This window comes from Chamaea fasciata, unplaced genomic scaffold (genome assembly GCF_029207755.1).
Source record: "Chamaea fasciata isolate MVZ Bird 193981 ecotype frontalis unplaced genomic scaffold, bChaFas1.0.hap1 SCAF_2, whole genome shotgun sequence".
NCBI classification, from domain to species: Eukaryota; Metazoa; Chordata; class Aves; order Passeriformes; family Sylviidae; genus Chamaea; species Chamaea fasciata.
In genome coordinates, this window is record NW_027094087.1 from 75453105 (window position 1) to 75465985 (window position 12881).

At 36.0% G+C, this 12881-nt stretch overlaps 1 protein-coding gene across 3 annotated transcripts in view; it reads right to left on the reverse strand.

The window, feature by feature from the left end:
• Positions 1-355: 355 nt before the first annotated feature.
• The window catches only part of UGGT2 (UDP-glucose glycoprotein glucosyltransferase 2), an 80200-nt gene continuing 67674 nt past the window's right edge, over positions 356-12881 (reverse strand). For 2 of the 3 annotated variants that reach the window (XM_066176363.1, XM_066176362.1), the window contains 8 exons: positions 11429-11527; positions 10167-10251; positions 9562-9744; positions 8160-8320; positions 7750-7864; positions 4830-4946; positions 3712-3856; positions 356-2770 (listed from right to left, as the gene is read on the reverse strand). In XM_066176363.1, coding sequence (XP_066032460.1) covers positions 2748-2770; positions 3712-3856; positions 4830-4946; positions 7750-7864; positions 8160-8320; positions 9562-9744; positions 10167-10251; positions 11429-11527 — 928 coding nt within the window. In that variant the 3' untranslated portion in view covers positions 356-2747. Of the gene's footprint in view, positions 2771-3711; positions 3857-4829; positions 4947-7749; positions 7865-8159; positions 8321-9561; positions 9745-10166; positions 10268-11428; positions 11528-12881 lie in introns of those variants that run through there. The other variant, XM_066176364.1, reaches the window with a different exon arrangement.

Below are 12881 nucleotides of genomic sequence, written 5' to 3' on the forward strand. Positions count from 1 at the left end.
ACCCCTTCATTTGAATAGTTTGAATATTCCTTTGCTTATTTACAGAGTTGCACCAGGTTTTGGCAACACTCTAAAGCAGGATGTGTTTTCTTCCCTTTCACAGGGCAGAGCACACAGACTGGAAATAATAACTCACCTGTCTGCATCTCTACACCTCACCTCACAGCAGCTGCCTTGTTTTGAACATTGCTGTTGCTTCCCTGCAAAAACACCTTCTATAGATGAAAGACACTTGAGGACTTGCTGCTATTTTTTCCCTTTGGCTCCGTTAACCAAGTACCAAATGGTTATTGTGTAATACGAAAAGGGAGAACAGAAAATAATCCATTTTTTTTTCGCCAGTGGTACCTTTTAATATTTTGTACAACATACACAGTCCACTGATTTAGTATTAAAAATATCATGACATGCTAATGACTCAAAGTGCTGCCTTAAAGAGATCTTTAAAAAGTAGTGAAAAAAGTAGTGAATTTATTTGTGGGACCTTTCTTATTTTATAAACCATTGTATATCCCAAAAAAAGAGCTTTCTTTGAAAGTAGTAGTATGCAGAAAAAAACCCCACTAGAACATTTTGTACAAATATATAAACCACTGTAGAAAACTGCATGAAACCTTTTACATTTTCAAAATATCTTCAGCAAATTACATTTATAAAATTATATTCTAATCATTTAAGCAATCTCAAGGAAATAGTATTTAAAGAACTATTTCTTTTTTTAAACCCAGTAGAAGTAATCCAATTTTAAAAAGAACAGGATGCTACAGAGAAAATGAACATGAAATCAGTGCATGAATTACCCACTTTTTATACTGCATAACATTCTCACACAGATAATCATAATTAAAGAGAACGAAGGTTTCTTAAAGAACCTTTAACTTCTGTCCTAAAGCAAGTTTTCCAATATATGCTTCAAGCTTGGAATGCCAAGGCAGATCCATGTGAAATGCTGCTGCAGAGACAGGCAGCAGGATGGAAAGTGTAAGCTCAGAAAAATACTTTGAAAATAAAATAAAATAATGCAGCCAAAAGTTCAAGAATGGTTTGGGGGTTTTGTTCTCTGCTATGGCAGATCAGTTACTTCCTTGTTAAGCATGGAATTTACAGTAATGGTACATAGGCATCTGCTATTATTACAAATCCATCTCCATGGTACAAAAATACCAACTTAAAAGTTTATGTTCAAATACGTTTGACTTGCTGCATGATCTCCTGAAGTAATTAAGAGAACAAGCATAACAAAACACTCCTGCACTGAAACGGGACAGACATAAAGAGAACTGACTTTAGGCTTTACTGACTTTGGCTATTGGCTTACACAGGAAATACTCCATTGGGTACTTCATAACAAAGGAAATCCCTCAACAGATACCTAAAAATCTGTATGTGACATGTTAAAACTGTTCAAAATACATAAAGGTAAAAACCACAGGAAATATAAAGAGCTGTAAAAATATCTGCGTGTCTCACATTCCTTAGTAATTTGGCTTGGAAAATATCAGCAAGGTGTGATTTTAAATACTCACTCTTACAGTAAGAAATTGTAAATAACCAGCAGCTGAGAACAATGACAGTGGATACAAAATCTACTTAATTTCTCTTATTGTTTTTTCAGTTATTTGCTGCTATGGAAATAATGTGCAGTCCTTGCTGATTCACCCACTTAGTGCAAATTACCTGGTCTTTTATAATTTCAAGCATTTAAAGTGGAAGACTTCTTACAAGAATGTGTGGTCTCATCCAATCCCGTTTTCAAACCAACACAGCCTGAACAACAGGGTGTGTATTTAAGGCACCAGATTTCACTTTAAGACACAAATTCCCCATTTTCAAATAATGTGTATTCCAAGAACTTTTCCCTGCAATTTTTGTGGGATCAAAATGTCAGTATCCCATTAAAGCAACTGTTTTGTGAGTACAGGTTTAGAAAATTACAGGAGACACCAATGATAGTCAAAAAATATTCAGGTATTTTATTATTTTATTTTCATTTATAAACAGGATGATGATAATCAAAAGTGAGCAGAAGCAGCGTTCAGGTACTGACCTTCTGATGCAATGTCCGCTGGTTGGAAAATCACCTCAACCAAAACCATAATGGAATTTTATCACACACTATTTAAGTAGCCAAAAGGAGCCCTAAGAATCAAAAATTAATTTTAAAAATCTGTAAGAGTGCAGCAATCCTGCATAATAAATGAACAGTGTCATTCCTTGCTTTAGCTTCCACATGGAGTTATCTTTGTGTATATCTTTTGTTTGTCATCTTATTTTTTTTATTAAATTCTTTCTTGTGACCACAGCATTTCTTGAGGGACAAAACTATGGGCATATAACCAAAATTTTTGATACTTAAATATAGTAGCCTGATGCATGGAATATGCACAGAACAGTTTTCAAGTACCTATTAAATGTGTGTGTCCTCCCCCAGACCGACAGTGCTGAATACATCTTTCTTCATATTCCAAAGTCCTCTGGGCAAACTGTACTTTAGAGAAGGAAAAGAAAAGCAAAGCCGTCGAGAAAGCTGCTCCATACCAGTTAAAAAAACCCCAAACTCCCAGGAAACCTGTGGATTTCTCATTTCTGTATTGCATTTAAAATGTTTTAAATAACACTTTAAGTTATAAAATACTTGACTTCACATTAAAGAATGTTGCAAATAGTGCCAATGTAACTGCTGTAAATTCCATTCAGTCCTTCCCAGAAGACTCTGGAGCTGTCACCATTGCTGGTCATGGCCTGTGCTAAAGTTCATCATGCTTGAGACCTGTAACCAAAGAGGAACAAAATACACAAAAGAGTTACATAGAGACAGTGCCTGGGTTTGTAAGATGTGAAGAAAGCCCTTTACTTTCCATTTCCTGCTAATCAGTAGTTCAGCAACATGAACTTCATTTTTGGAGCCTTGCTAGAAGCTGACCAGAAGCCTTCACAAAGAATAAAACCCACTAAGAATTCTTTATTAGGAAAAGTGAATTTGTTCCTCCACTCAAGACTTTTCAATATTTATCTGCTAAGTTTTTTGATCAACCCTGAGAGCTGAGATCATCTTTTCATCTTGTTTCACATTAGTCCAAGAAGTCAAGTCTTACCTGGGAGTCCTGTATGTGTGTTTGGTTTTTTTGGTTTTGGGTTTTGTTTGTCTGGGTTTTTCATGCTATTTAACTAATTCAGTTTAAAACTAATTAAGCCAAAAAAAAACAACAACCCAAATCAAACCAAAACAAACCCCCAAACAAACAAAAAAAACCAAACCCCACCCCCAAACTAACTGAAATAGAATTTAGTCTAGTGCAAAAAGGCCTGAGTAGATAAGCCTGGAATGAGAGATGCAGAGCCAAATTAATACTCAGTTCCCTACTGCTTAGTAGACATGAGCTTTAGATTATCCAAGTGAAGTCTAAGATAATGTGCTTTATTTAATATTTGTGGCTAAAATTATGTGTGACTGTTGGTTGTGTTTGAGGACCAGGAACAGGAGACCACTGAGCTTTCTCTTAGATTCTGACATGAAACAAGAGGTTTTGTCCTGGCAGCATAACTCCTGTGTAAAGAAGCATCACACAACTATCAAACCCCACACCATTTCTCTAAGAACAAGGGAAATTACACAAATAGAAGATTTGTGCCTACTGACCCCAATCTCAATTTCAACTAGACTAATATTTAATTTTTAAAAGCTAACAGCTGAATATGAATGTAAATCACCTTTCTGAAATAATGATGTTCGATTTTTCTTCTCTCTTTCAATCTGCTGTATTAAGTTTCGGATCTCCGAGTCATAATCAACCCATTCAGGAACTATCCTGGCAGCAGCCTTTAGTTTTGGTTCTTTGGTCTGGGGATTGTTGCACTGAAAGGTTAAAACATATTAGATGTAAACAAAGCAAATGTGAAAATAACACCTTTTCAGAGAATTTAGCTAAAACAAATTGTAAAAACTTTTCTTTTTGCTGACTGCAAGTATAGCACAGACACAGCTGGCACAAGGCTACTAAGATTTAGACAGTGTTGCCCAGGGAGATGCAAGCTTGGAATTGGCACATTGAAACTGAGCCTGATGTGGGTTTTGAACAGAGAGCACCTGTCTTTAGAGCACAAACAAACTCATTCCAACATCTGCAAAGACACAAAGAAAACAAAACTATTTACGTACTGAAAAATCACGCCAAGTTCCAACGGTCTGTTTTTCTTTCAAATTATATCTAAAGCATCACAAACTGTGTGTGTGTGTATTGTCAAAAAAAAAAAATGGGGGAAAAATAGGATGAAGATAATAATAATGACAGGAAAAAAGATTTTTGTCTCTGTTTCTATTCCCAAAGAAGAAACTTTCTTTTTCCTAAACATGGATAGTGTCCTGAGCACTTTTTCAAACTTTGCTTTATCTCCTGTTTATATCAATGAAACAGACCAAGAAAACCATGATAATGGTTAAGGTTCTGGAGGAACCTTTTACGTGGGGAGAATGACAGCAGCCCATAGTGCCCACACAGGTAACAGCACTTTCTCACAGTTCCAGTAACTTGGCTTACTATGGAAAAATTATAAGGAAAGTACATGCATGGGCATGAAAAGCCTCAATCCCATCCAGTTAAGAGACAACACTTAAATTTTTTGGTATAGTTTTCAGCTTTAATGTAAGCAGATTTGGTACAGAGCAAGTGGGAGAGGTCTCAGAGGAGAAAATGTTTCAGGGGAAGGGATGGAATGCTGCAGCGCCTTCCAGCAAGGCTGCCTTCGTGACATGACACACAACCTGAAAAGCCCAGAAATCACAGAAAAGTTGTGAATCTGTACAACCCATTTAAGCCAGATCAACTCACCAGGTCTATTGTTTTAGCCTTTTTCTTGGATTTATCATCACACCAGGTTTCACACCAAAGCCACTCCTGAGGGAGAGACTTAATGGCTACTTGATGAATCATATTATTGGGAAGATCCTGTACAAAAATTGTAAAATCATATATTAGCACTGAATGTAATGTAACTGATTATCAAGCTGCTATTTAAAAGTATTTTTGCTTTTACCATTTCTGCAAATAGTTCTTACATTTCCTTCTAAGGGCTCACCTATTTCTTTTCCAAGTAGATTCAATACTTAGTCATCCTCACTTTGATGGCCAGTTCCACCTCTCATTTGTCAAACAATTTTTTCTGGTCCTTACCTCTGTCCTCCCTTACCTTGACACAAGCCATACTTCTGTCTAATAACCCCTGGTTCAGACACTGCCTGTCATACCATAAATACCTCTAAAAAGCAAAACTCAAACCAGCTTTCTGTTCCTTAAATTTGAAAAAAAAAAAAAACCCCGACTCAAAAAACAGAAGATTGTGCCACTACTCTAAATTGAGACGACTTCTAGGAAAATGTATTCCAGAAACATGAGCTTGAGAAGGAAAAGCTTTAAACTGCTACTCTGGCTATGTTCCTTACTTCACTTCTAGGATTTGTTTTTGACCTTTACTCCATAGTCAGGTAGCCTTGTCATGAGAACTCTGAACCAAGATCTGGCTGAATGCAGGGAGCAGCATTTATAAAAGAGAAACACCTCAGGCAGTCGCTCACTGCACCTATTCTTGCCGGAGTTACAAACAGCAGGGGCAATAACTGCTACACCCATTTGTAAGCTCCCTCACATGTGCAACCCTTACGTTATATTTTAGAATGAATGTCAGCACTCAAGTATTAGTCACATCTTATTTTGCCAATTCACATTGTTAAACATGACAATAAAATAGCACATATTGCTGCATTATGAAAGATGTATAATTTAATTCAAATATAGACATCAGTACCAAAAAATTACATCAAATATAGGAATACAGAGAGCCAAGACATTCAACATTAATTGAAATGCTTTATTTTTTAAACAACTTGTAATTTTTGGAAGATAGTTTATCACCATTTGGAATGGTTTATTACCATTTCAATTCCAAAAGAAGAGACTGGTTTTCTGTTGTGCCTCTCTGACTTTCTAAATGAAATCACAATTCCTGAGTTATTACAGTACTTTTAGAAGCTGTGAATTTAAAAATTGTTACATGCAGTAAAAAGTAGAAAGTCAGCTACTAGTTTCAGGATTTGAAGTAAACAAAAAAAAAAAAAAAGAATGAATACAAAAAAACAAAAAACCCTCTAAACAAAATTACTGTACTGGAAGTCTTCTTTTTATGATGTGTAATTTTTCTCCCTAGGAGCTCTATACTTACTCTCCTTGGCATTTAAAACCACCATTTCCCCTTCTATCTACTTCTCTTTTGTGGTTTAAGAACCTGAACTACCACCCATGAAGATGGCACTGCTGGCAGATTAGCAGAGAGCTGAGATTGCTGCTTCTTTGAGAAGTGCAGTGAGCACTCCAGACAGGTATTTAAAATTAAAATATTAATGAAAGAGCTATAATACATCCTTCTCAGTAGATGAAAGCTCTCCAGGTCTCAAATACATTGCACTGTGGTTTGTATTTTCAGGAGTATTGCTGTATTTTGTGTAAGAAGTAGCAAAGAAGACAGCAAGTAGTTCCTGTCAATACAGTCAAACCAGATTATTATGAAAATATTACTTTGAAATATTCAATTTCCAAAGTAATTCCAGTTCCATTATGCCAAGATTTAGCTACCTTAACATCTGGTCCTTAAGTAGCTTTTGATTTGATCCAAAGGCTTACAGGAGATATATGCTACCACGAATTAAAGCTGTAATTGGAAATATAAGAATCTTAAAATGAGAAGTCTTAATATTTTGTGAACATTAGATAAAACCAATTTTCTGAAAACCAGCATTACAGTGGAAACCCTGTAACCTCTGAATCTTAACAGGTCTTGCTGAAAGACACCTTGTACATGTGGGTAAGACTGGAGAACACACAGCTCTATCACACCAGGACTCTGCATGAGTGATCAGGGCCAGTAATTCATTCTGTTGTCTAGAAAGATGTTGACTCTGACTGTTGCTGTTCTATCAACCTTTTGCTCTTAACAAACAGCTAAAGGCTGCTCCAGCTCCAGGTGTCAATCTAGTCTGAGTTTTTAGTGTGGCTGCATTTCCACTTTTCTTTGTCCAGTATCATAAGAACTGCTATTTTCAATTTTTACTTTTTTTTCTGGAAAAAAAAATGCAAGTGGCAATAATGTCTTCATGTAAGAAAGAACCTTGCTTGCAGAGCAGCGATGTGGGCTTTGCTGCCATGGGATCCTAGTGCTGCTAGAGGCAGGTAAAAATATTCTGTGCCTTAGTAATTCCACAAGGAAAACACCAAAAGCAGGACAGTCTCACTTATGAAGCCATCTGAGATTCACCCAAAGTGAGAAAAACTCCAACCACCCCAGGGTGACCAGGTACAGCAACCACCAGAGTGCATATGCAGTTAACTTACAAAAGAAAATTTAATTTAGGTTAATGGAAAAAAAGAAGAAAAAGGAAACAAGCTCTTGCTAAACAAGATGTAATTACCATTATCAGAATATAGCGTTATCATCAGAAAAACATAAATGCACACAGAACAACTACAAATAAAGGTGAAAAGTCCTGTAAGTGGGATTTTTTTCCTCATTTTCTAAATTAAACATCAGTGTTCAGTTTTCTTAACTGTCCTCATATACACTCCTGAAAATGGGCTAAACCAGCAGTAAATGGCAAATAGTTTTGGAATTATGTAACATTTATGTTGAGATACAAGGTATTCCATACATATTGAGAAAGATAAAGAAAATAAACCCAAAAATGCTCAAAGCCATACATACCTGATCTAGATTTGACAGACTGTTTGGATCCTGACTGAGAGCCTGGTACTGGCCCCGAAGCCTGTCTCCAGCTGCAATCTTCCTGAACTTCTTCAGGTCCACAACATACAAGGCACTAAAAAGAATAATTAAAAAAAAAAAAAAGAAATAAGATTTCTGGGGTTTCACCTTTTTTTTGATAACAGTAATAAAAGTAACAAGAAAGTAAAACATGTTCCTATCCTGAAGGGATATTTTTCTTTATTAAGTGGCTGAAACTACCATAAAATGGTGAAATCAAAATGTCATCAGAATTCCTGCCTTATTCATCTCATATTGAGAATGGCTCAGTGATCAACACCAACACCACTGGATCCAGATTTGGATCAAATTCACAAGCTGCACAAGAAGTGTGTAAGGGGTTGTCCTACCTAATGTGGTATTTCCTTTTCCCGAGGTGTGAAGCCCAGTATCCTGATTTCCAGAAGCGGTAGCCGTCCATCTCCCTGCGGCTGTCACAGAAAGGAGTGTATCCATAGGGAGCTCCATTTAGGTCGAGGTCTCGGAGTTCTTTCAGGTCACTTCTCACAATCTCAACAAGAATATTTTTTATCATTTAGTACTGTTTCTATGAGGGTAGGTATTGCAGCAGGCTTCACAATGTTTCATTTTAATTTAAAAAATCCCTCAGATGCTACAACAGTGGGGTATAGATAAACTATTCCACTGGGACATATCTACCAAATTACTGTTTAAGAAAAAATATTTATTAATGTTTATTATAATATTGACCGTGGCCATCTAACACATTTATTGAGTAAATTATATAACTGGCAATATTTTTTTTAATTCACAGACCAGTGTTTCTGGTTGCCCAATACAAAATTCCTTAATTAAGAAACATAACTTTTGAAATCTGCCAGTCATGTCCCTTCTAAAGAATCCTCCTTATTTGTTACTCAACTTGGGGACTCCAAAATTACTGCATCATTTGAAAAATCCTTGTATCTAATGGCAAAGTACCTTCAAAAAGAAGTTTTAATGACATTGTAAAATGCCCTTTATTTGCTAATCAATCCTTCTTCCACCAAACCCCACTCATCTAACTTATCAGTTATAAAAACGTTTTAGCTATTTGGGAGCACAGAGAAGTCCTTAGAGTAGTTAGGACAGACAACCAGTGTTCCCAGATGGTGTATCCAGATGAAATTGCAGAGAGTTGCAGTCTGCATTGCTACACCTAAATTTAATTTATCCTTGAGCTTTGGAAAAGGACCAAAATACCTCAGAATTTGTCTCAATGTTTTTAATAACCTTGTGATAAACACTTCAATGCCTCATCTGAGACAGTACTTTGCCTTTCAGTACATTATACAATGTTCATTCCTGAATGAAGGACTGCATGCAAATTTGAAATCGAGATAGGATTCATCTTGAAGAATTTCAGCCATCTAGAAGTCGTTCAAATGGTCCAAATCACCTCAGACACTGGCCATAGGGGAGAATTCCTCTCACAGTCAGCCCAGAGATGGAATCACTCAAATATGCTTTTAGTGAAATGCACCTTTAACATCACACACATCTCTCTAAGTGCCTTTCTCTCCACACAAACAATTTAGGACAACTCAGTGTAGGGAAACTCTTAATGTCCACATGACTGAAGGCAAGTGAAATTCTTGCATTTACATTCTGCAACACCACTGGTTCTGTTTGTATGACTGCAACAGTCTTTCAGGACTAACATCTGAATAAAAAGGCCACAGAGAATGAAACTGGATCAATTTAAACCCAAATTACTTCCTCATACAGTTATACGCCATTATTTTGGCTTACCTGGTCAGCATCAACAAATATTATTTTATCCACAGCCAACGGGAAAAGAACATCCAAGAAAAGAATTTTGTAGCCCCAGATAATCCTTTGTTTTTCTGTCTGTTGATAAAGCCAGCGGGGCCACTTATACTGGACCAACTCATACTTGAACCCATACTTTTTAGCCATGTGAGGAATTACATCCTAGAAAAAGAACAGAAAGAAGAACAAAAACCCATCAGGTGCACATATATGAGACACACAAGGACTCAAAAGGAGTGAATGCTCCAACACAGCTTCAGCTGTGTTGGTCTTACTGACTACATGATCTATTATTTTAAAATGTTCCCTTAGCTTTAGCAGTGTCCTCAGTTACACCAATAGAAATAGCATTTCATGCAAGCTCTTGGAGATTATCAGAAGATAATAAATGACTATAATTTATCACTGGGCTTCATGTTGCAGAAGAGAAGAACCCTATACCTAACAGTGGTATTTAATAGATTGAGGGATTATTTTCCACTGTGAAAATTTATTTGAATTATATAATTAGTCAATTTCAATTTTAAAAAATTACTCTAAAATTTTAAAGAAAAAAAAAAAAAAGAGGAAGGCTTTTCTCCTACCTTAAATGTTGGGGAGAGATAGTTTTTCAGAAACCAAAATTTAACTGGTGTTTTTGTATGACGTAGGACAGAAAGCATCATAATTCTGTGGAAATATAAGTCTACAATAAACAAACACATACACACAGGTCATTAAATTTCAACTGCACTTAGAAAGTACTAAAACTCTCTAAGTATAATTTCTTTAACCTAATTTAAGTAGAAATTTTTATCTACTTCTAATTAAAACCTTTAAAGAGCAAGTATTCAAGGGCACTTTGAGATGGCTTTATTTGATCCAGATTGGCTAAGCAATAGTAGAAGGAACAATTTCAAAAGTGGATCTATTAACATGTTGTATTCTAAGAGAGGTGCCTGTAAAAATTAGAATGGTTAGAGCCTCATATTAACTTGGCTACTGAAATAACTTCTTTTAGAATATACTGGTTGAGTTTAATAGGTTGCTGAAAAGAAAAAAAGCAAAGTTCATGTCAGATCCTCTTCTGAAAACCCTTAATAACTATTAAGGTAAGAATCACTCTTCTGGGTTCAACTGTTTTTCACTATTGTGGCCTTTGGTGTAACCAGACAGATAAGCAGTGCCTTACAACCTTACAAGAGTTCAAGTCTGCCTTAAAAATCAAGACATAATGAACTCAAAAATAAGACAAAGCAGCAGGTAGGATGTTTTAAGATTCCTTTTTCTCCTTTAAAGTAAATGTATCTTTCCCTTTATGAAGGTGGTTGCAGGTTGAAGGAAAGAAACACCGTGCTGAGACCTCAGATGAATCAGCAATCAAATCACTAAACCAGTACTCAAATCAGAAAAGTAACAGAGATGGTTGTGAACAGAGCAGGCAACACTGTAAGAATTCCTTGAAAGCAATCACTGCTCATTGAAAGGACCCTGAGAAAAGTAAGGCCATATTATGTCCATGTAGTAAATCTAGTTTGTACTAAACACAAATAGATACAACTCCAAGGAAGTCACTTTTCGTTGTGTCTTTATACAGAGAGGTGAAACTCATCTTTTATGTTTGTACTTCACACACAAAAGACATTTTCTGTCTTCAAAGAATAATGGTATTTTTTAACATCTATATGTTGAGTCACTTTGTTCTCAAAGATTAATTTAGTCCTCACTGTATACAACTTTTCTCTGTTTTTAAAATTTATTATTTAGATGTTGTTGAAAAAGTCAGTTTGTTTAGGTTGCTTAGTTCTACTAAGAAAATTTAGAGTATTGCTATGAAATTCTTGTTTTCCCTTTTACCTTTCCTTACCTTAAAAAACGTTCATATAAATGGCCTGAAGCAACAGAAAAAATGTTAAGAATATCTTTTTCCTTTTCCTTCTCATCTGCTGGAATTTCTTCTGAAAATCTAAGAATTATTATAAATAATTACAAAAAGTAAACATTAAGCAGAAAAAAATCCTACTAAATTATTGTTAAGCTCATAGAGAATCAAAAATAAGAAAATACACAAAAGAAATACACATCCTGCAGTAAACTAATACACTTACATTCTACTTCCACTCCACACGCCTATGATACCACAATCTTTTGGGAGCAAAATGTCACTGAGTGACCCAGTCACTCAGAGCAAACGATGGCACTACAAAAAACAATTGGCAGTTTCCAATATTTTCATTCATACAGAAGCCAAATTTGACAAGAATTCCACGTTTTATCAAAGTAAAAAAAAAAAAAATCAGAAATACACACAGCCAGGATATCTTGAGAACTGGTAATCTTTAAAATCAGAAATAGTTATTTTCCAAGCTTCATCCACATGCATTCTACAGCAGAACAACCAATGCATATTCCGGATGTGAAGGAAGCCTGCACAGCCCCACAGGTAGTTAAACTGAATATATCCTCTAAAACACCGACTGAGCATAAGAAAAAGAAGGCCACACAAGGCCAAATCACTTATTTAGCCCAGTGCTATCCCAACAGCAGATGACAAGGCTGAGGAGTTATTGTCTTCCCCAGAATACTCTCATAACTTTCAGAGGTCTGTGGTGATGGGATTTCCCAGTGTTTTTTATAACACTTGTTGAATTCTTCTTCAGATATACTCTGACTCCTCTCTCTAAAAAGCTAACCTATGTATTTGAGGTATGTTGTCCAGAGGTTTGTTTCTGTTGCACAGCATTCTTAGCTTGTTTTGAATACCAAAGTCTGCCAGAGGTGGTTTTTAACCACATACCTTCCAGCACACAGAGTCAGGGGATGGCGGCTGCAGTTTCCCTCAGGCACTGCTTCACAGATCTCAGTACTGCAGAGCCAGATTGGTTACAGTTATCAAATGGTTCTCAAGCCATTTGATACTGTTGGAAATTTACCTCAATAGTCTTTTTTGTGAGGTGAGTCATTCCTCACACACTTAGAATGCATGAGTCAACCCCATTACCTTTTCTTTGGTTATATCTCTTTTTAAAGTATCCTTTAGAAAGTGTAAAAATAGGAATCCTCATAATCTTTAAGAGCAAATGAGACAAGTCTCAGATCTCCAATGTATTCAAAAGAATTCAGATCACTCCACTGATACAAAGCTGAAACCTCAGAAATAGCTGAGAGGCTGCAATGAGTTTAAGTGGTGTGAATAATCTTTTCAGAAACCCACGTTCTTTTCACTCAGGCATGGTGAAAGAGACATCAGTGGAGTGGTTTTGTCTGCATGATGTGACATCTTCAAAGAAGACAGACAAGCTCTCAACCAGCACTGAACT